Below are 25,860 nucleotides of genomic sequence, written 5' to 3' on the forward strand. Positions count from 1 at the left end.
CCTGTAGTCCCAGCTACTCGGGAGGCTGAGGCAAGAGAATCGCCTAAGCCCAGGAGTTGGAGGTTGCTGTGAGCTGTGATGCCACAGCACTCTACCGAGCGCGATAAAGTGAGACTGTGTCTCTAAAAAAAAAAAAAAAAATGTTAATTCTCATTTTGAAATTCTAGGAAGGGGATATAATTTTCCGAATTTCTAAAGTTAATTTGACTATGAACCTTTTCATGAAATCTTGGAGGACTAATGCCTTCTAGAACCCAGGATCAGGAGTCACTAATAAATACTAACCCCTTCCCTGTGCAGAGCATCTCACAGTTCCACGTGGGCTTCAGGTACCACATTTGGTAGGGTTTTTTGAGGGGCAAAGGAGAGTGTCACTGAGGCTGTGGAGAGCAAAAGTGAGACTAGGGGTCAGGGGGAAGCATGGGCTCCTGAGCAAGCTCTGGAAAAGTGGGACAAAGGACCCGTGTCATTAGTCCCCCAGCTGGCATGAGGCTCTACGAGGCACTTCCCCGGCTTCCTTGCTGCTATAATGTGGCATAGTTGTTTGGGAGCACAGCTTGCCAGGAGGCCCATGGCATGGCTCCTTGGTCAGAGAGCTTGAGCCAAGGCAGGTCCTGGGCTGCATAGTCAGAGTGCAGCCTTTCTAGCCATCCCCCCAATCTCACTTAGGATGCTCTGGGTCAATGGAAAGATCTGATCATTCAAATCACACATGAAGCTAACACGATGTGCTACCCTCGTGGGATGTGCCTGCTTTTCAAAGGGCATTCTTGCCTAATGGTGGGATGCCAGGCTCTCTGCAGAGGGATGAGGGAGATGGCTTTGACCTATGGACTCAGGACCCTGTGAATGAACCACCACAAATCCATCCCCATTGACTAGTGTGCCCTTGCAGGTACATCTTTTCATTTGTGTATTCAGCAACAAAACACGCTTCTGCTCAGAGTAATAAACATAAGGTTCTGAAAGCAGCAGGAGGTCACGGAGGTACTGACCTATTGCTACTTAGCATCCGCTCACCTGGACCCCTGAGATTGTGGAGGGAGTAATTTAGCATAAGGCCTAGAGTTTACAGGGACTGAGCCCTCACCATCTACAAGGACCTGTTCCAAGCACTTTGTGGGTATTAAATTGCTTAATCATCATAGTGACCCAGTGGAAGAGATGATCATTTTATCTTTTCTCTATTTTATAGGAGAAAAAAAATGAGGACAGAGAGGCCAAATGATAGGCTCATGGTCACCCATCTAAGTAGAGTGGTAGACTTAAACTCAGGCTTCCTGGACTCAGAGCCTGCAGCATCCTGCATGGGGCAGTGACATGTGCTCATGACTCTCTGTAGCACAGAGCTGAAGGGCAGAGGGCTGGCCTGGGCCAAGAGCAGCTGACACTGCAGATCTGCTGAAGCTTTTGAGGGTAGCTCTGCTCAGGTTGTTCAGGGCAAAGTGCAAACTAGAAGGCATATGCACTTGAAATAGAATTTTTGAGAAATAGGTGCTGTTCACAGGAACAAATCTCAAATGAAGGATGTTCAGGACTCAGTAGACAAAGCTGTGTTTGCCAGAGAATGCTTCTAGGTAAAATAGCCCCCTCTCCATAGCTGCAACAAACAAACAAACAAAAAAAAAAAAAAGAAAAAAGAAAATGAAATGAAAAAATTTGACAAACAACAACAAAACAACAGCAAAGCCGCGCACAAACCCAAGCTGGTGGTCATCTCTTCTGATTGCTCTAGAAATAAAGGGAGGCAGATAGAAAAAATTCCAAAGTATGGGAGTAATTCTTGTTTTTCTGTTTAATGCTAGGCTTTAAAGGAGAAATAATACAGTAAAATACAGTCTGCCACTGTTACACACCCATTCTGTTAAAACCCGTCTATATGACTTAATGGGGCTCTGTCGGGAGGTCATCACGGCTGCTTCTCCAAGCCAGCAGAGAGCTCTGTGAGGGAAGTGGGGAGCACAGGCGCAGCAGTCCTTCCATGTGGCCATCACTTCTTTTTGAACACTTGACGGCACACCTGGTCGCCACAGGTCAGCTCCTGCAATGTCAGAAAGTGGATGAGGGGCAACAAGCCAGAGCTTCCTCTGCCTGGCCTCCAGCCCTCTTGGTGTCTGGGGATGGGAGGTTGGAATAAAAAAAGACACTTAGTCATTCTGGGCAAAGGGCATCTCACAGACCCATCAGCTGGCATGCCCTGCAGGTAGGAGCAATTTGATTTTGACACTTGAATTGAGCTTGAACAACTGTAAAAATGAAAAACGCAAAGAAAATAAATTACCTTCTTGGGTGGGATTTCTCCTACTCCTATGATTAAAGCAACATCACCTAATTTTTAAAAGGTAGCAAAGCCATGAGGTAAGGGAAGGAGCTACTGTGAAGTGTTTGACAGGTAAGGCCCTGGAGGATGCTGGCTGGGGAGCTGTCCCCAGTCTGTGCGCTTTCTGCCCTCTGGTAATTAGAATATGGGCAGTGGAGGCACTTGTAATAGCTGGTGTGACCTGCAGAAGGGCTCCCCCAGGCCTACCTGTGCAGCCACAGGTGCTGTTTTTCAGGCAGGTAGAGGGAGCCCCAGTCCCTTTGTGACCCTCACTGACCCTTGAAGGAGCAGAAAAAAATATGAGTATGGGGACAACCACCACACTCGTGCAGCTCATGATGGATCCATTGTCTCAGCCACAGGGATCATTGGGGATTGCATTGCAATGAAAAAAATCCATCATCCAACTCAGAGCAGGTAGGGAAAATCATCAATGAAAAACATGGCGAATGCCTCCCATATATCATCAACTGACATTGCCTCCAAAATAAAGATCTTAGGTGAAGCAAGGCTGGCTCTGAAGGGCACTTTGGCAACGGGAATACTGACATTGGAGCCAGGCGCCTGCCTGACTCCACAGGTGAATAAAGGGATGAATGGATGAATGCAGACCTATTGATTGAAAGAGACTCATTTACAAGGGAATGACTGAATGCATGAAGGGGTGAAAGATTTTTCACCATTTGAGCGCTGGATTCATAAATTACCTTGAAGATTGAAGAATGAAAAATTAAGCTGTCTAGACAGATATAAATTATTTAAGGATATCCACCATTGTTTCGACTGCTCTGTTCTAGTACAAAATTAACATAAAATATTTGGGGGGCAGGCAGGCATAGCTCACGGACTGAGGTCAATGCCTGAGGCAGTTCCCAGCAGCCCCTTTTTCCCCCCACTTCCCTTGCACACCCCCATAATTGTGAGAAGGCCTGGTTGCTCACTCTTCTCCAGGGCACCTAAATTCGAAGGCTCACATTTCTCCCCAGCTGGTCTTTAACAGGTTCCCTGAATTTCTCCTTGGACCTGGGCTTCCTAACTCAGCATTTTGAACTTTCTTTTTAATTGCAGCCATTCACAGAAACAGCCATATATATAGACTTCTTCCTGGAGTTTCCTGAGCCAGATGGGAATGGCTTTCTGTCTGTATGTCCACACACATTTGGCTGGACCTCCGGGGAGAAACTCGAGGCCATTTTTCTTGTCAAAGGTCCCAGCTAGGTGAGCAGCATAGTTTGTGTCAGCAGAGTGGAAGGTGGCTGGGCAGAGCCCAGGACTTACCAGGTACAGCTTGTCCCCCTCAACCCACTGCCTCCAGCCGCGGTTCTCCTTCTCCCCCTTTTGCACACACACAAGGACATCACCTTCCCAGACGACCAGTGTCTGCAACGACAGATTCCCAGGAAGATCAAACATATGGTCTTCAAGGGACAAACAAATGTAAACCTGCAGCCACAATTCCTGCAGCCATTCCTGGCTCCTGCAGAGCCCTCCGTCTCATGGGGCCAAGACCTTTCCAGTCTTATTTTCTACATGCTCCCTTCATTCCAGCCAAACTAGAATTGTAGCTTCCTCTGTTCTCTTTTGAAGGAATTCCACTCTTCTATTTTTCCATAGGGTAAAGACAGCACTTCAGATCAGTGGGAGGAAAGGTGATAAATTTGACTATATAACAACATAAAATTTCTGGAAAGGAAATATAGCTCAAAGTCTACAGAAAAACAACAGACTGGGGTAAAACTGTAACTTAACAGCAAAGACCTGATTGTGTTATGTATGCACATATATAAAGGGCTCCTATAAATCAATAAGAAAAAGATCATTAACTTAATAGTTCATGTTAACAAAAGACATGAGCCAACAGCTTATAAGGGAAAAAAATCCCAAACCCTAGCAGATTGCTTTTAAACATAAGAAAAGATACTCAGCCTCTCTCGTAATAAGAGAAATGCAAATTAGGACTTTGTTTTTCAGATATAATTCATTATATCATATGGCCAAAGATCCAAGAGTTTGGCAATATACTGAATTGGAGGAGATGTGGTGGGGGAGGGGGGTAATATAAATCAGTATGAATCACTTTGGAGGGAAATGTTATATTACCTTGCAGAATATAAAATTGCATATACTTGTTGAGCTAGAAATTCTATGTCTGAAACTTTTCGTACAACAATCGCATTGTGAGGAGTCTCCCATGTAGGATGTAAGAAAGGCAGGGGAGCTTCCTAACAAGCTGGGGGTCATCCAGCAGGCTCCAGTGCCAGGGCTTGTCACCCAGAACCAGGAGGGTGGACCTTCTCCTGGTCCTTGGTTTCCTCCAGGCAGCAGTAACAGCTGCTTACTAACAGGCAGCAGCACAATTTGTGGTGAATAACTGGGCTGAGACAGCCAGCAGGTTGGAGAAGGCATAGCTTTCCGAACCCCCAAAGCAGGCAAACCCTTGTATTTACAAATCATTTAACTCCCTGACTCCCCCTCCTTTTCTTCCCCACTTTTGCCTCCCCTTCTGCCTCCCTGGATATAATCTGTACCACGCCCAAGAGGTCCTGCAGGGACAACTTCTTTGTCTAAATGAGGCTCGCACGTGCACCTTCTGAGATGACTATGCCATTCCCATCCAGGGAACAGCTTTGTGTCTCTGCTGTTCTTCCCCGGGGATGCCCCTGATGCTAGTTGATTTTCCTCCAAGCACTTGCAAAGCATATTACGCCCCTATGAACAATATTATGCTAAGGTTCAGGCATTGACTTCCCTCTGTATCTTGTAATCCCAGTGGGTAATAAACTGGTCTTTTTCCACTGTCCTTGCACATTTGGGTCTGAATTTTGCTAACAATCTGTTTCCTACAGATTGTTAAATCTATCTATTTCTAAAAGAATATTTGACCTTGACCATATTGTGTATTTTATGTACAATTTTATTCCTCCTCATTTTTCTCCCCAATGCATCACAGCATTGTTTGTTACTGCAAAGGACTGGAAGGCTCATAAATTCTGTCAGTGGGTGGTTAGTTAAATATGGTGTGGTTTACCCCTGCTATGCAGTCATCGAAAGAATTCAGCCATAGTGTATTGTGTAAGTCGAAAAAGCAAGGCGCAGAGCTATGTGCATAAACAGGGAGGGGGTGTCTATGTGTTCCTATATTTGTACATGTTCCTGGAAGGAGGTAAAAGAAACGCTTAATAGTAATTGTCTCTCAGGAGGGAACTGAGAGCCTGGGGGCTAGGATGGGAAGAAAATTTTATGTTTTACTGTTTGAAATTTTTTTTAACCATCTGCCTATATTAATATTCCCAAAGCTAATTTAAAAATAAAATTTTACAAGTTTTATAAAAAAGTCTCCTCCTCCCTCACGGCCATCAAAACCCTCACATCTTTGAAGTGTTAGAGAAGCTCAGTTCACAGGTCGCTTTCCTCGCCTTGCTTTTCTGGGAGGGAGAAGTTGTCTTGAATATACCTTTGCTGTTGTCCATTGTCGCTCTTGGGAGGATTCTGAGCTACCTCCCAAGTAGATGAGAAAGATTCGAAAGGACTCATGTCTTCTGTTCTCCCCAATCTGGATTGCTTTGCACATAATCGGCACCTAATACATGTTAGTTGAATTAATGTCAGTCTCCTTCAATAAACAATGAAAGAAGAGGGTAGACCTGCTGTCCATTTCTGCAACACCAGTGTCAGCACAGTGACCGACATTGCTGAATGACTCTCTCCACTGCCTCCTTGCCTTGGTTTCCATTGCCCCACCAGAGGGCACACACATACATGAACACGGAGGCTGTGTGGTCACTGCCCATCTACTTGTCTGTCTTCCCCATGTGGCTTGGGATGTCTGATTCATCATTATATCTCTAGCTCCTGACTCAGACCTGACATGTGGTAGGGACTTAGCATATTTTGTGGAAGGAAGGAGAAAACTGTTAGTGTTAGGGCCCTGTCCTAAAATTTTATTTAAATAACTCATATTGGATGGCAACATTAAAAGTTATTCTGACCCTGTAAGTAAATTGGTTACCAATAAATCATGGTTTATTTACAATATGTGTATTATAGACTTACTCCTACACATTCATAAAACAGACAATGAGAAATAGAAAGGAGAGAATGGTTAAATGAACAACAATTCCACAAATCAATTTGCGTTTCATTGGTGCCCTTCATTCTTGTATCAGAGGAGATTTTTAGGAAGAGATTTAATTTCCTTAAAAGATCCTGAGGTTGACCAAACAGATGCAAGCAAGGAAAGCCTTTCGTTCTGAGTGAGGGGATGAAAAGGAGTAGTTTCTGAGGGTAGATAGTTGTCCACAGAAATAAAGAAGGAAGCTGAGCCTCCACAATGATTTCTCCTATCACAGCGTCTGAAGTTAACATCATTAAAAACAGCCCTTTGTGTGTAAATTAGATATAGGTTCTATATCTATGTTAAATTTATAGAAGTTCATACCCATACTGTGGTTGTAGAAGAGAATTTCCTAATTCTTAGGACATACATACTGAATAATACATCGGCTTTTCAGAAACAAAATATCTGTATGTTAAAGAGAAAGCATGTGTAAGTGTTGGAGCGAACAGGGCAAAATGTTAGGATAGCTAAGCCTTGGTAAAATGTCACAATAGGTAAACCTTGGTAAAACGTGTACAGTGTTCTTTGTTATATTCTTATAACTTTTCTGTAAATTTAAATCACTCCCCAACATAGTTTTTTTTTTGCATTTTTTGGCTGGGGCTTGGTTTCAACTCGCCACCTCCGGCATATGGGGCTAGCGCCCTACCCCTGTGAGCCACAGGCGCTGCCCTCCCCAATATGTTTTTTTTTTTTTAATTAAATCATAGCTGTGTACATTAGTGCGATCATGGGGTACTGGTTTTATAGATCGTTTGACACATTTTCATCACACTGGTTAACATAGCCTTCCGGCATTTTCTTAGTTATTGTGTTAAGACATTTATATTCTACATTTACTAAGTTTCAAATGTACCCTTGTAAGATGCACTGCAGGTGTAATCCCACCAATCACCCTCCCTCTGCCCATCCTCCCCCCTCCCTCCCCTCCCTCTGCCCCTTCCCCATATTCATAGGTTATAACTGGGTTATAGCTTTCATATGAAAGTCATAAATTAGTTTCATAGTAAGGCTGAGTACATTGGATACTTTTTCTTCCATTCTTGAGATACTTTACTAAGAAGAATATGTTCCAGCTCCATCCATGTAAACATGAAAGAGATAAGGTCTCCATCTTTCTTTAAGGCTGATAATATTCCATGGTTGTACATATACCACAATTTATTAATCCATTCGTGGATTGATGGGCACTTGAGCTTTTTCCATGACTGATCAATAATGAATTGGGCTGCAATAAATATTCTGGTACAAATATCTTTGTTATAATGTGATTTTTGGTCTTCTGGGTATATACCTAGTAGAGGAATTATACGATTGAATGGCAGATCTATTTTTAGTCTCTAAGTGTTCTCCAACATCTTTCCAAAGGAATGTACTAATTTGCATTCCCACCAGCAGTGTAGAAGTGTTCCCTTTTCTCCACATCCACGCCAACATCTCTGGTCTTGGGATTTTGTGATGTAGGCTAATCTTACTGGAGTTAGATGATATCTCAAAGTAGTTTTGATTTGCATTTCTCTGATGATTAAGGATGATGAGCATTTTTTCATCTGTCTGTAGGCCATGCGTCTGTCTTCTTCAGAGAAGTTTCTCTTCAAGTCCCTTGCCCAGCCTGCGATGGGATCACTTGTTCTTTTCTTGCTTATACGTTTGAGTTCTCTGTGGATTCTGGTTATTAAACTTTTGTCAGAGACATAACCTGCATAACCTCCCATTCTGAGGGCTGTTTGCTTGCTTTACTTACTGTGTTCTTAGCTGTGCAGAAGCTTTTTAGTTTGATCAGGTCCCAGTAGTGTATGTTTGAAGCTGCTTCAATTGCCTGGGGGGGTCCTCCTCACAAAATACTCGCCCAGACCGATTTCTTCAAGGGTTTTCCCTGCACTCTCTTCTAGTATTTTTATAGTTTCATGTCTTAAGTTTAAATCTTTAATCCAGTGAGAGTCTATCTTAGTTAATGGTGAAAGGTGGGTCCGGTGTCAGTCTTCTACAGGTTGCCAGCCAGTTCACCCAGCACCATTTGTTAAATAGGGAATCTTTTCCCCACTGAATGTTTTTAATTAGCTTGTCAAAGATCAAATAACGGTAAGTAGCTGGGTTAATTTCTTGGTTCTCTATTCTGTTCCATACATCTACCTCTCTGTTTTTGTGCCAATCCCACGCTGTTCTGATCACTATCGATAGTATAGTGTGAGGTCCTGTAGTGTGATTCCTCCTGCTTTGTTTTTATTTCTGAGTAATGTCTTGGCTATTTGAGGTTTTTTCTGATTCCATATAAAATGAAGTATTATTTTTTCAATATCTTTAAAGCATAACAGTGGAGCTTTAATAGGGATTGCATTAAAATTGTATATTGCTTTGGGTAGTATGGACATTTTAACAATGTTGATTCTTCCCAGCCATGAGCATGGTATGTTTTTCCATTTGTTAACATTCTCAGCTATTTCTTTTCTTAGAGTTTCATAGTTCTCTTTATAGAGATCTTTCACATCCTTTGTTAGATAAACTCCCAAATATTTCATCTTCTTTGGCACTACTGCAAATGGAATAGAGTCTTTAACTGTTTTTTTCAGCTTGACTATTGTTGATATATATAAAGGCTACTGATTTATGAATGTTGATTTTATAACCTGAGACACTGCTATATTCCTTGATCACTTCTAAGAGTTTAGTAGTAGAATCCCTGGTATTTTCCAGATATACAATCATATCATCTGCGAAGAGCAAAAGTTTGATCTCTTCTGATTCTATATGGATACCCTTGATTGCCTTTTCTTCCCTAATTGTGATGGCTAAATCTTCCATTACAATGTTAAAGAGTAGTGGAGACAATGGGAAGCCTTGTCTGGTTCCTGATCTGAGTGGAAATGATTTCAATTTAACTCCATTCAATAGGATATTGGCTGTGTGTTTGCTGTAGACGGCCTCTGTCAGTTTAAGAAATGTCCCTTCTATACCAATTTTCTTAAGTGTTCTGATCATGAAGGGATGCTGGATATTTTCAAAATCTTTTCTGTATCAATTGAAAGAATCATATGGTCTTTGTTTTTTAATTTGTTTATGTGCTGAATTATACTTATAGATTTACGTATATTGAACCAGCCTGGGATAAAACCAACTTGGTCATGGTGTATAATTTGTTTGATGTGTTGCTGGATTCTGTTTGTTAGGATCTTGTTGAATATTTTTGCATCTATGTTCATTAGTGATATTGGTCTATAATTTTCTTTTCTTGTTGGGTCTTTTACTGGTTTGGGGATCAGGGTGATGTTTGCTTCATAGAACGTGTTGGGTTGTCTTCCTTCTTTTTCTATATTTTGGAACAGGTTGAGTAATATAGGTACTAGTTCCTCTTTAAAGGTTTGGTAGAATTCTGACGTAAAGCCATCTGGTCCTGGGCTTTTCTTTTTAGAGGGATTTTGTATGGTTGATGCTATTTCAGAACTTGATATTGGCCTATTCAACATTTCCACTTGATTCTGGCTAAGTCTTGGAAGGTGACATACTTCCAACTATTGGTCAATTTCCTTCTGATTTTCATATTTCTGAGAATAAAGTTTCTTGTAATATTCATTAAGGATTTTTTGAATTTCTGAGGAGTCTGTGGTTATTTAGTCTTTGTCATTTCTGATTGATGAAATTAGAGATTTTACTCTTTTTTTCCTGGTTAGGTTAGCCAAAGGTTTATCTATTTTGTTGACCTTTTCAAAAAACCAACTTTTTGATTTATTGATCTGTTGTATAATTCTTTTGTTTTCAATTTCATTTAAGTCTGCTCTAAGTTTGGTTATTTATTTTCTTCTACTGGGTTTGGGATTGGAATATTCTTCCTTTTCCAGTTGTTTGAGATCCATTAAGTTGTTAACTTCCTCTCATTCCGTTCTCTTGACAAAGGCTTGCAGTGCTATAAATTTCTCTCTTAGGACTGCCTTTGCAGTATCCCAGAGGTTCTGATAATTCATGTCTTCATTGTCGTTTTGTTCCAATAATTTGGCAGTTTCCTTCTTCATCTCATCTCTGACCCAGCTATCATTCAGAATAAGGTTATTTAACTTCCATGTTTTTGTATGAGTATGCAGATTCCTGTTGTTACTGAGTTCAACTTTTATTCCATGGTGGTCCGAGAAGATGCAAGGAATAATTTCTATTCCTTTAAATTTACTGAGGTTAGACTTGTGACCTAAGATGTGATTGATTTTGGGGTATGTTCTGTGGGCTGATGAGAAGTATGTGTATTTAGTTTTTTTGGGATGAAATGTTCTATAGATGTCTGCTAAATCCAAATGTTGGATGGGTAGGTTTAAATCTAAAATTTCTTTCCTCAGCTTCTTATTGGAGGATCTATCCAACACTGCCAAAGGAGTGTTGAAATCGCTGACTATTATGGGGCAGGAGGAAATCAAGTTGCTCATGTCTGTTAGAGTTTCTCTTATAAATTGAGGCACATTCTGGTCGGGTGCATAAATATTAATAATTGAAATCTCATCATATTGAGTATTACCCTTAACAAATATGAAGTGACCATTCTTATCTTTCCATACTTTTGTTGGTTTAAAGCCTATTGTATCTTCAAATAGAATTGCAACACCTGCTTTTTTCTGATTACCATTTGCCTGAAATATGGATGATCATCCTTTCACCCTAAGTCTATATTTATATTTTAAGGTATGATGTGATTCTTGTATGCAGCAAATATCTGGCCTGAGTTTTTGTATCCAGTCAGCCAACCTGTGCCTCTTTAGTGGACAGTTTAGGCTGTTAACATTAATGGAGAATATTGATAAGTCTGGTAAAATTTTGGGTATTGAGTTTTTGAAACCAGTGCATGTTTTTAGTCCTTTCGCTACTGTGGAAGTTGGAGTTTGATCAAAAGTTTCTAAGTGAGTTTACTTTTGTGGTAGAAGATTGGGTTGGTCATTATGGAGGATAGGTCTGAGAATATCCTGAAGAGCTGGGTTGGTTATGGCAAATTTCTTCAACATATGAATGTCATTAACGTTTTTAATTTCTCCATCATAAATGAAACTCAGTTTAACTGGATACAGTATCCGGGGTTGAAAGTTATTTTGTTTTAGGAGATTAAAAGTCGATGACCACTCTCTTTGGGCTTGAAAAGTTTCAGCAGATAGATCAGCCGTCATTCTAATATTCTTCTCTTTGTAGGTAATGGATTTCTTATGTCTGGCTGCTTTCAGAATTTTCTTCTTCATGTCAACTTTAGTGAAGTTACTTATGGTATGCTTGGGGGATGTCTTATTTGGGTTGAGTCATGCTGGGGTTCTGAAACTGTCTGCTATCTGAATTTCAGAATCTCTTGTCATGTCTGGAAAATTCTCTTTCATAATTGCATGGAGAATGGCCTTTGTGCCTTGTGAAGCCACTTCATCACTTTCAGGGATTCCAATGAGGTAGATATTAGCCTCCTTTGAATTATCCCAGAGCTCTCTGAGAGAATGATCCATTTTTACTCTCCATTTCTCTTCCTCTCTGACAGTTTGGGAGCATTCAAAAGCTTTGTCTTCAATGTCAGAAATCCTTTCTTCTGCTTGCTCCACTCTGTCACTGAGGGATTCTACTGTATTTTTCAGATTTGAAGGCTGCAAATTCTTGCTTCAGTGTGTCAAAATCTTTGTCTTTAAATTCGTTGAACTCTTGAGACAACTTTTGAATTTCTCCTCGAATTTCTAATTCCGACTTTTGAATTGCTCCTTGAACTTCTAATTCCAAATTTTCCTCCATTCTATTAATTTTGTTTGCAATCCAAATTCTGAATTCGATTTTTGACATCTCGGCCAGTTGTTTGTGAATGGGATCTTCAGTTACATTTGCCATATCTTTCCTTGGAGGGGTTGATCTATTCTGGTTATTCATGTTATCAGAGTTTTTCCACTGATTCCACCTCATGATTATTTTACACCGTTTGACTTTTCCCCTGGAGCTTTGTCGAGGACCCAACTGGGGACCCGTTTGGTGGGGTGGGGCTAAGTGGCTCTGTCTTGTTTTCAGCTGGTCTCTGTCTGACCCTAATGAAATAGTTACTCTGTGTTGAAGTCTCAGCTGTGGAGAAATATCAGCAATTAAGTTACCCCGCCCCCACAGGCAACAATTGGAAAAGGAAAATCAAACCTTCCTACAACCACACACCCAGGGCACCACTTGGATAGTCCTCGGGCGATTGGCTCAGTTCAAAATGTCCAAATCAGTTGTCTCAGTCAGCACCTGTCTCAGGTGGGAGAGTTTAAAAGGTCTCTGGCAATTAGATTGCAGGGGTCTGCTGACAACTCAAATATGACTGCTCCAGTGTTCCATGAAGTCAGGAGGCCCCGCCCAACAAATAGATTAGTCTGGGAAGGTTGATGCCTCCTTCCCCACCTTGTACCTCTGTCACACCCAGTCACTGACAACCCTGCAGGGCTGACACCCAGTTGCCTCCAATGAGCAGGTACTCCAGGGGTTTGCACCTGCCTGAATCACAAGGAAATCTATGTCTGCTCAGCCAGGCGTAGGTGAGGCCTGACAACCTTGGGCACTTGATGGAGTCTCGGGAGTGTTCACTCAGTTCTAGCCCCACCCCTGATTGATGTTACTTACAGAACAGAACAACTTTACAGGAATTTGTTTCTGTCCCTGCTAAATTCCCCTGCAGAAGAGAAGCTGTTTTGAGTTCCCAGAACCTGCACCTCAGGCCCTGTCTGTGCTGCTGTATGGTCTCAGCTCTTTGTATTCACAGCACGGTTACCTGTCAAATCCGGCCTCTGCCTACCCTCCTTTGTTTAAGCTGATGGTCCCCTGGGGGCTGGGTGCATCTTAGGCTCAGTAAAGCAGTCTTCTGGATCAGCCCCACCCTGGGAATCTCCCACCTCTGCGCAGTGTGTTTTTTAGTTCCTGCGCTCCATGGAGGCTGGTACCACCTCAGGCAAACCCTTTACTCACAGGGCCTGTGTTTCCATCCCAGATCTGTTCCATGGTGGTTACCACCTGAGAAGGTACCTGGCCTCCTCTGGTTGCCCAGAGAGACAGGGGGTGTGACTTCAGAATATCCAGGGGTGAGCCCTATTGTTGCCAAAAACAGCTGCTGCTCTGTGCCTCAGGGCACTGCCACTCCAGCATGGTTCCCTCTCATCTGACTGTCCTCTCCTCACTCCCTACAGAAGAATCAGCACTGACCAGCTGCAGTCCAGGCCCTGTCCACACCCCTCGAGAAATCACCCAAGAATCTGGACTCCTGGGGGACAGGCCTCAAGACCTCAGAGTGAGAGTAGAGGGGAGTGCTGGGAGGTTAGAATTTCAGGTAGAGAATATATACAGTTTTACACATTTTTTGCCTGGCAGGAGAGCACCATGGCACCCTAGTAGGGGAGGCAGGTCCAGTTTGTAGAAGGTCTCTTCCATGGAGTATAGTGGGAGGACCTTTGAACTCTGCTTGTTTGTTTGTGGGGCACTCCGAGCCATTCTCATGGGGGAGGGGACTCCTGTCCACTTGGTGATGGATTTTGTACCTTTTGTTTGTATCCTTGGGGTCGCAGCTCGCCTCAGTGGGTTTGATGTATGTTCTTCAACCTTCTCTCTTGGTGCAGCTCTAATCCACCAGATTACTAGCGAAATTCCTGTCCTTTAACTCTCCTTCTGGATGGGAGCCTCTGTCAAAAGCTGGCTTCAGTCAGCCATCTTGTCTCTGCCCCCCCCAATATGGTCTTTTTAAAAAAGGAAAATAGCAGCTCTTTAAATTCAGAAAGTTGATTAATGTCCTTAACTCATCCGCACACCTGCTCTCAGGGATGCAGTCTTCCATCTCCAGCACTGCCTGCTGGAGGCAGCAGATTCCTCCTCTGCCTGCCCAGCTCCTGGGGCAGTCCCAGGGTTCTCCAGGCATCACAGCAGTGTTATATTAGCCCTATCATGTCTGTGCCTGCTTTTCTTTGCCTCTGCTTTCTGTTTCCAATTTCAATTACTTATTTTATTATTGAGATATATTTCACAAACCATAAAACTCACTCTTTTAATGTATACAATTCAATAGTTTTTAGTACAAAAGGTTGTGCACTAAAGCATCACTATTACATGAATTCAGGGGATTTGCATCATTCTCCCAAAGGAACTTTGTACCTGTGAGCAGTCACTACCCATTTCCTCTGTCTCTTGCCCGCTCCCCACCCCTGGGGGTAGCGGAGGGTTGTCTCTATGAATTTGCCTCTTCTGGACATTTCATGTAAATTGCACAATAAGAGGCCTTTTGTGTGCTGTTCTCTCACTTAACATGTTTCCCAAGTTTGTCCATGTTGTAGCTCAAGTCAGTGCTTCATCCATTCTTCCAGCTGCAGGAAACTCCATATTCCATTACGTGACTATCACTTCTCTTTCATTTTGTTTTATTTTGGGCTATCTTGTGTAATTTTGAAACATGCCTTAAACCCTCTTGGAAACAAGTCATGTTAGACAGTTAGGAATATATATGACCAACAGAAAAGAAGACAGGGCTACCCAGGCCCTTCAGAGAAGAGCAGACCCCATGATCAAAGTGGTTTTGTTGCTTTTGCTCTGGCCTGGCAGAGAACTGGGCACTAAAGGGCAGTATGTGCACCTGTCCTCCAAACTGCTCAGTGGTTCTCGAGGGTGACCAAGGAGTTGAGAAGTGGAGCCCTGGAGAAAAATAGCATGAGGGGCACAGAGCACACACACTTACACAGAGTACACACACTCACAGATGTGTGCATGCAGGCACACTGTGGGCAGTGCCATTCCCTGGGGTCCTCTTCCAGCTGAAGGGTTCCAGTCAGGTGACAGGAGGTGGGCAGTCCCCAGGGCACCTGCCCTACACTGTGATTCTTGTGGGAAAGGCACTTTGTTGAAGGCTGAGCAAGCTGTCCTGGGTACTTCTCACTCCCCACCAGTTGTGTGTGTATGTGTATGTGTGTGTGTGTTTATTTGCTCTAGCTTTCTGCTTCAGGCAAAGAGGAGACAATCTGTGAGAAAGAGGATTATGTCTCTCTGAAGGGCTGACTGCTCATCCTGGAGAGAGCAAGGAGGATGGAAGTTGAAGAGGCAGAGGGCTGGTAGTGTGCTGTCGACAGTTGGAGACTTTCAGGGTTAGGAAGGGCTGGAAGGGCATGATTTATTTCAGGAAGAGCAAGAGCTCTTTTTTTATTTTTATTTTTTTTTGTTTCTATTACCTATTTTTCAAGAGCCCACACCCAAAACTGAAAGGTGAGGGAAAATGAATCATTTTGCATCAATTTGGTTGGAACAGTGGAGTGATGCAAAAATTGCAAGACAAATTTTCCTAGCAATTCTGGTGTCTCATGAATTTGCCTTATAGCCACGTGGTTCAGAGGCTCAGAAAAGGCATGTGGATCCCTCAGGGAGGAGATCTCTAAGTGGACATTCCACGGCCTGGAAGCAATCTCATGCCAAGATTGCTCTGATAGGAAAATTTCCAAAGTACTTTTCATTTCCCTACTTTTTTTAGCAAGGAACACAAAATGTAATCCAACCTTAATTTAATGGCTGAGGTTATCAGTGCCAAAGGACTACTTGAGTGAGATATAAAATGTCTGTTTTCTTGGCTTTATAGTCATAAGCAAAGAATTATGACAGCTTTTCCTCTCCACCCCAGAACAGGAACCAGAGCTTGTGCCCTTTGCTTTGAGGGAGAGTTAAGGCCTCTGACTTTGAAAGAGCTCCTGGAAGTACAAGGTAAGAGTTTGAGAGTGGTGGCCTGACCCTGGGAAGATGGGGGCTTGCAGTGAGAGGGGTGGGGCAGGGTGGAGGGTCTTGCTTCTTTTTGGCACCCTGAAACCCTAGGAACTGGCCCTTTACAGGGGGCGAGAGCATGGATACCTTGGGAAAGAGTACTCAGCTCTGCCCTCCCTCAACGTGGGAGCTGGGACAGATGTTCAGTGGCTGATTTGGCCCACTGGGAAAGGATCTGGTGAATATTCAAACTTCCCACCCTCATATAGACCTCATGGGCATGGACAGTAAACTGTGAGTGGCAACCATGATAAGCCAGAACCCTTCCAAGTCTCTTGGGCTGTGTATCCCAGAGGTTCTTTATGATGGAATCCTAAAATACAGTTGAGATTGGATTTCTCCTATTCTTGTTTGGTGGGGACTGATCAGGCATAATTTGATTTAGAAGGCCAAAGGCAGGCACACTTGAGCATACATGTGAGCATGAGGTAGGTCACTGTGCTGGGGATGGGGTACCAGTGCTATGAGCCCTGCTTGCCCCAGCACCACCCCACTTCTCCCTGCCTCTTCTGCAGACTCAAGTTTTTGGGCTTTGAGATAATTCCCTATTCCCTGCTCAGAGTTGTCTTCTGCTTACTTTCTGGGTCCTACCTATGTTCAAATAGTTCAAATAGCTGTAGCCCTGCATCCTGGTGCATGGAGGATGTCCTAGATTGCATCTCGTAAGTTAAAGTGATGCTAGGACAGAAGCCAGGAATTTGCCAGAGACTTCTCCAGGTTACTAGGACTGGATAGATCCTGTCTTCATTTAGTCTATTGATTTTTTTTTGTTTGATTGACATCATACTTTTCTAAAAAAAATTGAATCAGTCAGATCATCTAAAATTAATATATTTTATATAAAAATGTCTGATTACTCAATGTCTCTTAAAAACCAATGTGGCACCGTGAGGCTTTATTGCTGCATGGCAGTGCCTGGCTGGAGCTGGCTGGAGCTGCCCCTTACATGAAGCTGTACTATCCAGCTGACCATAGTCATTGTTACTCCCTGTGACATCCCACCTCACTCTGTTCCCTTTGCCTGCCGAGTTCATGTCCATCTGTGACCCACAGGCCCCTGCCTTACATCCTGGAGAGAGGTTGGGATGTTAATCCCTCTTTATCCTGACCCTTCCTACTAAACTTTTAATACTTGCTTCTTGCCAGCATTGTTAAGTTTATTCTGGCCTCCCTTTCCTGATTCTTTCTAGGTTGTTTTTGTCGTTTTTTTCATCACGAGCCAAATAACCAGCCCCTACACAGAGTGTAGGATGATAAACCCCAGGCAGATCAATACCTTAAGAGTCCGGCTGTCCAGGCCCTTTGTGTACTCATCAAACTCCACCCCAACAGTGAAATCCAAGGCATAGTTACGGAACGTGCTGTTGGTTTTTGTCTTGAAGTTATCACCATCTTGATCAATGATCTTCGTCTGATTCAGACGTACTGCAATCTTGCGGGTGGCAAAATCAATATCTGTTGGCAAAGGGAATTGTGTAGGTTATGATGTACTCAGCCAGCCTCATTCATTTCTTTAACAAGGCCAAACATTCAGGACCGGACACAGATCATAGACAGGCCATTTTTCTTTGCTTAAGTGGAAAACAGAGTTGTCTTACATGTGGCCAAGTTGGACATTTCAGTACAATACTGGGAAACCCAGGAGTTTCTCCACACCTCTTTCAGAGTCCTGATGGGAGGGAGATGGAGCAGGCAGGGCTTAGCCCTGAGCTGCTGCTCCCCAACACCCTGCACCCTTCCATCACAGCAGCCTTGCTCACAGGCATCACACCCTTCCATCACAGCAGCTCTGCTCTGTTTGACACATTGGGCTTCCTCTTAAGAGTTTGCTGAACAAAAAGATCTCATGGTTTAAAAGAAAAAAAGACTTTGAAAACCACCAGTCATAATCCTGGATAAAGATGAAAATTTTTGTATGTCCACAGCAGGGAGTTATAAACTTCCACTTTTAAAGGAGATTGGAGGCTTACTTAGTTAGCTAGGCTGTGAAGCCCTAGTATAGTTTCATGTATATTCTAGGCAATAAACATACGATCAGAAATTTTCTTCTGTTATTCTTAAAGGCAAGTTAATACTTATTTGTGTTTTTATTATGAAAACTTTCAAGAAAACCAAGGGTGTGTTTAATTTCCTAAGCTTTGTGTGTTACAACAAGAACCTAAGTGCTGAGCCCACCTACTTGCTAAGTTCTGGATGAACATAATTGTCACCCAAGACAAAAAGTTGTTGTTCAGTGGTATAGCACAAGAAACAGAGGGTAATTCAGGACTGCTAATTTTCTATCCTTGCAATGAACATCATCAAGCTCTTGGTCTTTAGTTAAATCATATCCTTTAGCTCCAATCTAAATATGTATTTTTCCCCCAGAAAATTCACACAGTGGTTCTCAACCTTCCTAATGCCGTGACCCATTAATACAGTTCCTCATGTTGTGGTGACCCCAAACCATAAAATTATTTTTGTTGCTACTTTATAACTGTAATTTTGCTACTGTTATGAATCATAATGTAAATACCTGATATGCAGGACGTATTTTCATTGTTACAAAAGGGTTGCGACCCACAGGTTGAGAACCACTGACTTAGAAGGTTTTCACAAACGCTAAGAGTGATTGTATTAAAATCTATTCTGATTCTATTAAAATCTAATCTGATTCTATTAAAAAGAGTAGTAATGAACTCAAGAGTACAAACAATTCAAATTTATTGAGTGCTATTTGTCTGAGAATTCCAGCCCCATCTCTGTGTAGGTAGGTGACTACACTTCACTGTCTGATGTGGTATAAACACTATATTGGGCCCAAGAGAAAGACTAGCAGGTATCAGCAGTTCAGGAAGGTCCTGTCAATTTGCAGAATTAATACCTCTGCTGCCAGTACCATGGTAGCCGACTACTACTTCCCTCACCCTTTCCCCATTTCCTTTTGGACCCATTTCCTTTTGAATTCCTCTTTTTATCGCTAATGCTCCCCTTCTTCCAAAGGGCCAAGGAGAAGCCTAGTTGGCCACTTGCACTTACTTTGGGCCAGCAGGTTAGTCATAGCTGGAAACCCACAATAGAGAATCATGTCTGCATAGAAAAGGGCCCCGATCTTTTGGACCCCAAATTGTATAAAGTCAGATTGGAGCCTGAGGGAATGATTGTAAATAACATTAGCTGGTCCAGCAAGTAAAAGGATTATATAGCTATCTTCTAAGTAAAAAAGAGAAATAGGTTCAAGTTGGTGTGAGCTGGTGCGTGAATGCCAGTGCCTTGCTGGCCTGTCATGCTCAACATTGTTGAGTATCTTCCATGTCTGAGAATTCACCAGTAGGTCTCAAAGCTAGCTACCCTTCAGAATCACCCAGGAAGATGCAAAAACTGCAGTTTTTAGACATAAGCATCTCTAGATTATAGAGCCCAGTGATTTTAGATTTTGGACTCTGTCCTAGGAAGCTATTTGGAGAAAGACTTCCAAGGAGTAAAATTTGAAAGCCACTGTTTAAACACCCATTTGTCATGTCAGAAATGAAGAAGTGAAAACCTAGGTGACCTGTCTACACATGTAGCTGAAACAGCAATCCCAGAAGCTAGGTAATTTGATGGGTGTAGAGAGAGATCAAGTTGAGAGGAGGAAACAGTGGTTTTTGAGTTTGGGTGATCAAGGTGAGAGCCAGGAAAGTTAAAGAGAAAATTAATTTTATGGGAGAACACAGCAAGTGGACTTTTTGGTAAGGTAAATCTGTGGGCCATGCTGTGTGGACTCTTGGTAATATTTGGGGTGGTAATTAAGTCACTCTGGACAGCCAGGAATGGTGCCCCATGGTGGAACCTTCCTTGGGAAACTTTGCTCACTTTGTTCTCTAACCACACCCACAGGATAAATGTTGTACTAGCTCCATTTTACCAATGAGGAAACGGCCTCAGAGAAGTTATGTCACTTGCTCTGGATTATACAGTGAGGAAGCCATCAAGGTGGTAGCTGAGCCAGGATAGTCTGTTCCCAGGGCCAGTGCCGTGCCCCATGAGTTCTGGATGGCTAGTGAGGCCACCCCATGTGGCATTTTCTATGGCTTCCCAAGATACTAGTCACTGCTGACTGTTGTTAAATTTCCCTCGGAGACACGGGGGCTTTTGGACCCAGCTGGCTGAATTGCCCCTGTTTGAGGCAGTTTGTTTCCCAGGGCTGTTGCATACTGCCCACCCCCAGCAATGGTTTTCTAGGCCAGGGCTATGTAGTAAGTCAGAACTGGAGCAATCTCACGCCGTCCCCTACATCCTTCAGCTCCGTGGCTTACAGAATTGTTTATGATCATGTCAAAACCACGCAGCCTGTGAGCCCTGGGATATAGGGCCAGAGGGGGGCTCTCTCGGCTGCCTGGGTGCTGTGAGCTCCACTAGTTTTCTTGGCCAGCATTCACAGTGTCCAGAATTTCCCACTTAGTTTGCGAGGGTGGATGAGGCTCAACTCTGTGCAACGTTTAGTGGATAAAAAGATGGGCCCCCAAGCAGAAAGAGGGAAGGAGGGAGGTGGGCGGGGCCTTGGTGTGTGCCACACCTTCTGGGGGCAAGACATGATTGCAAGAGGGACTTTACCTAACAAACGCAATCGAGTATAACCTGGCTTATTGTACCCTCAATGAATCCCCAACAATAAAAAAAAAAAAGATGGGCCCCCAGAAAAACGAGTTTGGTAAATGAGGTATTAAAATGAAGAGAAGCTCAGTTCTGCACTGGCGAATTTCAAAGAACCTTTAATAGAAAGATGCTTTGTAACTTCAAGGTGTAGGGTGGGACAGAGGATGCAGCCTTTCAGAATCTTAGGCGGCCTCTGTGCTGGGACGTCCTGCTAGCAGGTGTTCCACACACCATGATATGGAAAACTTTTCTGAGGCATTTATCTCAGCCACCTGGGCCCTGCAAGCATGGAAATGTCTATTTAATTTTTCTCTCTTTAAGGCAACTGCTTGCCTATTTAGACAGAACCATGTGGTCAAACATTTCTGTCCTAAAAATGAATCCTTCCTTAAAATTGCTAAAAGCCACTGAAGAATGTCCTCCACATTTGAGTCAATATAAGTAAGTCCTTGTGGCAGGCAGAGGAGCTGGCAAGAAGCTGACATGTCACTTCCCAACTCATATTTCTCTGCTGCTTCCCCAGAGATGAGGTTTGGCCAGTCAAGTGACGTCTGCGTGTCGAGCTTCCGTGCCAGATCTATAAGCAGCAGACGGTGTGGCTTTAAGTGGAGCTATTATGAAGCACGTCAGCTTGATGTGAGGATTAAATTTGATAGTGTTCATGAAGAACGTTGCGGTGCCTGGCAGCCTGGGGTAATGGCTTTGTAGACAATGCTGCCATCATCTTTGTCATCATCATTATACCCCCTGATCCCACAGGCAGTTCCTTCAGTGTCCTTTGCATTTTCCCAAATACTCAGTGACTACTTCCTCCCTGAATCCCTGCTGCTGTCCTCCCAGCTCCCCAGATCTTATAAGTCCCAGCCCCATCCTTGCTTTTGCTTTATTTCTTTATTTATTTGAGGCAGAGTCTTACTCTGTCCCCTTGGATAGAGTGCTGTCTCATAGCAACATCAGACCGCTGGGCTCCAGAGATACTCTTGGACCAGGTGTGGTGGCTCAAGCCTGTAATCCTAGCACTCTGGGAATGGATTCCTTGAGCTCAGGAGTTGAAGGCCCCCAAGGCAGGTAGATTGCTTGAACTCAGGAGTTCAAGACTAGCCTGAGCAAGAGTGAGACTTTGTCTCTACTAAAAATAGAAAAACTAGCTGGATGTGGTGGTGGGTGCCTGTAGTCCCAGTTACTGGGGAAGCTGAGGCAAGATCTTTTTTCTTTTTGAGACAGAGCCTGGCTCTGTTGCCCTGGGTAGAGTACCATGGCATCATAGCTCACAGCAACCTCAAATTCTTTGGCTCAAGAGATCCTTTTGCCGAGCTCAAGCAATCCATCCACCTCAGCCTCCCAGAGTGCTGGGATTACAGGCAGGAGCCACCAAGCCCAGGTAACCTTTTGCTCTTACTCGCCTGCTTCCTCACTGCTATCCAGGCCACACAGTTTTTCCTGTCCTTGATGGTACTTAGCATGTTCCCATGACTTTTTCAGATCCAGGGCTAGGCACATGGTAGGTGTTTAAGAAATATGATACATTGGGTAATGGGGGCAGCATGGTCCAGAAGAGTGGTTCTCAAAGTGAGGTTCCTGGGGTAGTATCTCATTCAGCAAGTGAGAACCTGTTAGAGATGAAAATTCTGGGTCCCACCCCAGACCTATTAAATAGGAGCTCTGCAGGGCAGGCCCTGCTCATTCTTACATGTCTTTTGAGTGATTCCATGATTGCTAAAGTTTGGAAACACTGGTAAAAAAGAGCAAAGCTTAGGGGCAGAGCTGGGTATAATCCTGTCTCTTATTTACCAGATAGGTGACCTTGGAGAAGTCTCCTTCCTTTTCTGGGAAAACAAGGAAAAGCTCTCTTTCATAGGACTATTTATGGTGTGAATTTAGTAAAAACAATGGTACAGGGCAGTGTCTGTGGTTCAGTGAGTAGGGCGCCAGCCCCATATACCGAAGGTGCCTGGCCAGACTGCAACAAAAAAATAGCTGGGCATTGTGGCGGGCACCTGTAGTCCTAGCTACTTGGGAGGCTGAAGCAAGAGAATCGCCTGGAGGTTGCTGTGAGCTGTGATGCCATAGCACACTACCGAGGGCAACAAAGTGAGACTGTCTCTAAAAAAATAAAATTAATAAAATTAAAAAAAAATAAAAGGTAAAATGCTTTACATACCCCGTTTCCCCGAAAATAAGACATCCTCCGAAAATAAGACCTACTTACAGGAAAGATAAGACATCCCCTGAAAATAAGACCTAGCGCATCTTTGGGAGCACGCCTTAATATAAGACACTGTCTTATTTTCGGGGAAACAGGGTAGCAGCAAGGAGCGTGTGGGTACTCAGCAAACACTCGCCCCTGCCTTTGGCCTTGTGTGTTTGGATCAAATAGGACCAGGTCAGCATTCAGCTCTCAGTGAAATTTTCAGGTCAGATTTTTGCATCTCCGCAGCTGTCTGCACTCCATGTAGGTCAAGGGGCCTGGACTCTACAGGAGCAGTGGGGATGTGGCTCCTATGCTCCCTTATGCTCATGGTCTTCGTCTGCCATGTGGCCTTTTATCTGGCCCTGTGAAACATTTCTCTGTGTGAATCAGCTTCGTCTCTCTGTAGTTTGGTGATGAGGAGAAACAACTTTAGCCCTTGTTCTAGCCCTCTGTGCTCAGGTCCACACTGATGAAACCATAGTTGGAAGATGGGAAAAGAAAAACCCGAGGTCATTCATTTCTTAACCAGTTGAAACAAAGGGGAGGGTTCCAGTCAAAACTACCAAGAAAGAATTGGAAATTAAAGAGAAATTTAGAATGGAAGTCTTCCTCTAAGAGTAAGTCTACTTTCCCTCTTTTGATGTGGGAACTAAGGCCCGGAGAATTGAAGTGGTGGATTCAAAGTCCCCCATTTAGGATAGAGCTTCTGACAGTTTCTCTACAAACATACCCTATTTGTCGTTCACAGCTAACACCCTCCCTAATAAAAACTGCTGCTTGTCCCTGGTTGCTTAGGGAGCTGGATCATGGCTAAAAAAAATGCCTATTGCTGAGAGGATTGGTTTGTTCTGGAAACCCCATCCCTAGTTAATCTTTCTGACCAGTGCCGGGGGGGATCTTATTAGAAGACCATGCAAATGGAATCAAGCATCACTTCTCCTCTGGATTGAAAAATGGCTTGGCCTCTTGGCCACCATTTAGCGTTTGCACAGTCCAGTAAATCATGTCACCTCTGCTCCACCCCAGAGAAAGAAGCCAAATGTTCTGTTGGTGGATTCGTGATATTTCTAATCAAAAGGGTTTAACTGCAGCTGTGGAATACACACACACACACATATTACAAAAACATTTCCTCTTTGTACTTTGCAGACAAAATTATTTTGCTGATATGGCATTTTAACACCAGGGTTATCAAGTATGTTTTATCTGCTTTTCTGGATTAAAGATATCTCTGAGTCTGATTTATAGCCAAGTGAAATGAATTTCTATCTCAGAAGGAAAGGTCCAAAGGCAAGCTATTTCTGAATAATATATATGGCTTATTGCCACTGCAGAAGAAAAAAAAAACACCGAAGTGACTTTATTAAAGCATACTTTTCATAACTGCATTTTGAACAATGCAAGTCATAAAGTTGAAATATGAGTATGCTACTCCACATTAAAATGCTTTGTAATGTGCTTGTGAAAAAAGCTAAAGTTGCAGGCTAAAAGGGCAGGGGCTCTTAGTAAATTAAAGAGTAGAAAGGCACATGTATTCATCATATGAAATCCGAGAACGATTCAAAGTGCAGCTTTGATGGGCTTGGAATCTGGACTCCTTAATTCTCAAATCATCGACACTCTCAGGCAATTGAGAGAAGCAGAGTGGAAGAGCAATCTTCTTTTTTTCCATGCCATTTCCTCTTCCAGAGAACACATTTAGAGAGGAATTAGACTGGCTCCCTGCCTGCCTCCTCCTCCTCTCTCTCCTGGACTCTGGAGGCTGGAGACCCTGGGAGCCTCCCTGCTCCCTGTGCTGGTTCTCATCATAGGGATAGGGCTGGGGTGGTTGAGGTGTGGCCAACACTTGCAAGGGGAGAGCCATAGGAGGGGCCTGCACTCATCACCACCTGGGCTTTTTCTACTTGTCAGCACTTTCCCCTTTGAAAGTACAACCAGGTACCATGCGGCTCAAGTAGAGACTTTGCAAATGTGTATAACTTCATTGACATGTGAGCACCAGTAGGAATCCAAATTTTGTGAAACCAGTTCATCCTTAGGCCATCAGACATTTATTTAGTCATCTATCCATCCATCTATCCAGTCAGCCTGCCAGCCATTCACTTTTATCTAGGGGCTCCGAGTGACTCTCTTAACCATATTTCTGAGGGTCCTGCCTGTCTATTTTGGATGCTCCCATTCTGATCAAACTTGTTCAAAATAAGCTTCTCCATCTCTCCTCCCATGTTTAGCACCCTTGACTAGAACAGTGTTGCAAAGAAGGCTGTGGGTGTTAGAAGCAGACAGACAGAGCTCCTGCCCAGGCTCTACCATTTCCCAGCCACATGTGGCCTCAGGCAAATCTCTCTACTTCTTTGGGCTTCAGATTCCTCACCCCATAAAATAGAAAGCATTCTTTCTGTGTTCATCTGTAACATACCCTGAGCTCTAGATCTTAAATCAATGTGCCAATTTTAATACTCTATCTGATTGTATAATAGGTTTCTGAAACCAAAATATGCAAAACAGAATTCTTAATGCATCCCCTGTCTGCCACCCCCATCCAAATTCACCTCTCCTCATGTCTTCCCCATTTCAGCCAATAGGATCACCATGGTCCCAGTACTCAGGCCTACATCTGAGACTCATCTTCATTTCTTCCATTTCCTCTCCCTCCATATTCATCTGTAAGTCCCATCAGCTTTATCCCCAAAATATATGCTGAATCCATCCTCTTTACTCCAGGCACTGCCCTGGCCCAAGCCACCATCAGCCCTGCCCAAACAACACGGCAGCCTCCTGGTGAGCCTCTCTGTTTGCTGTCTGCCCTCCTGTGATTCATTCTCTACACTGGACAGAGTGACCCTTAAAGAATGTAAAAAAGATCAA

At 43.4% G+C, this 25,860-nt stretch overlaps 1 protein-coding gene across 1 annotated transcript in view; it reads right to left on the bottom strand.

Moving 5' to 3' along the window:
* Positions 1–1,769: 1,769 nt before the first annotated feature.
* RBP2 (retinol binding protein 2) overlaps positions 1,770–25,860 on the bottom strand; it is a 29,403-nt gene continuing 5,312 nt past the window's right edge. The window contains exons 2-4 of the mRNA XM_053600710.1: positions 17,461–17,639; positions 3,599–3,700; positions 1,770–2,041 (exon numbers count right to left, since the gene is read on the bottom strand). Coding sequence (XP_053456685.1) covers positions 1,991–2,041; positions 3,599–3,700; positions 17,461–17,639 — 332 coding nt within the window. The 3' untranslated portion in view covers positions 1,770–1,990. The remainder of the gene's footprint in view (positions 2,042–3,598; positions 3,701–17,460; positions 17,640–25,860) is intronic.

The sequence above is a fragment of the Nycticebus coucang genome, chromosome 8, assembly GCF_027406575.1.
Source record: "Nycticebus coucang isolate mNycCou1 chromosome 8, mNycCou1.pri, whole genome shotgun sequence".
In the NCBI taxonomy this organism is placed as follows: Eukaryota; Metazoa; Chordata; class Mammalia; order Primates; family Lorisidae; genus Nycticebus; species Nycticebus coucang.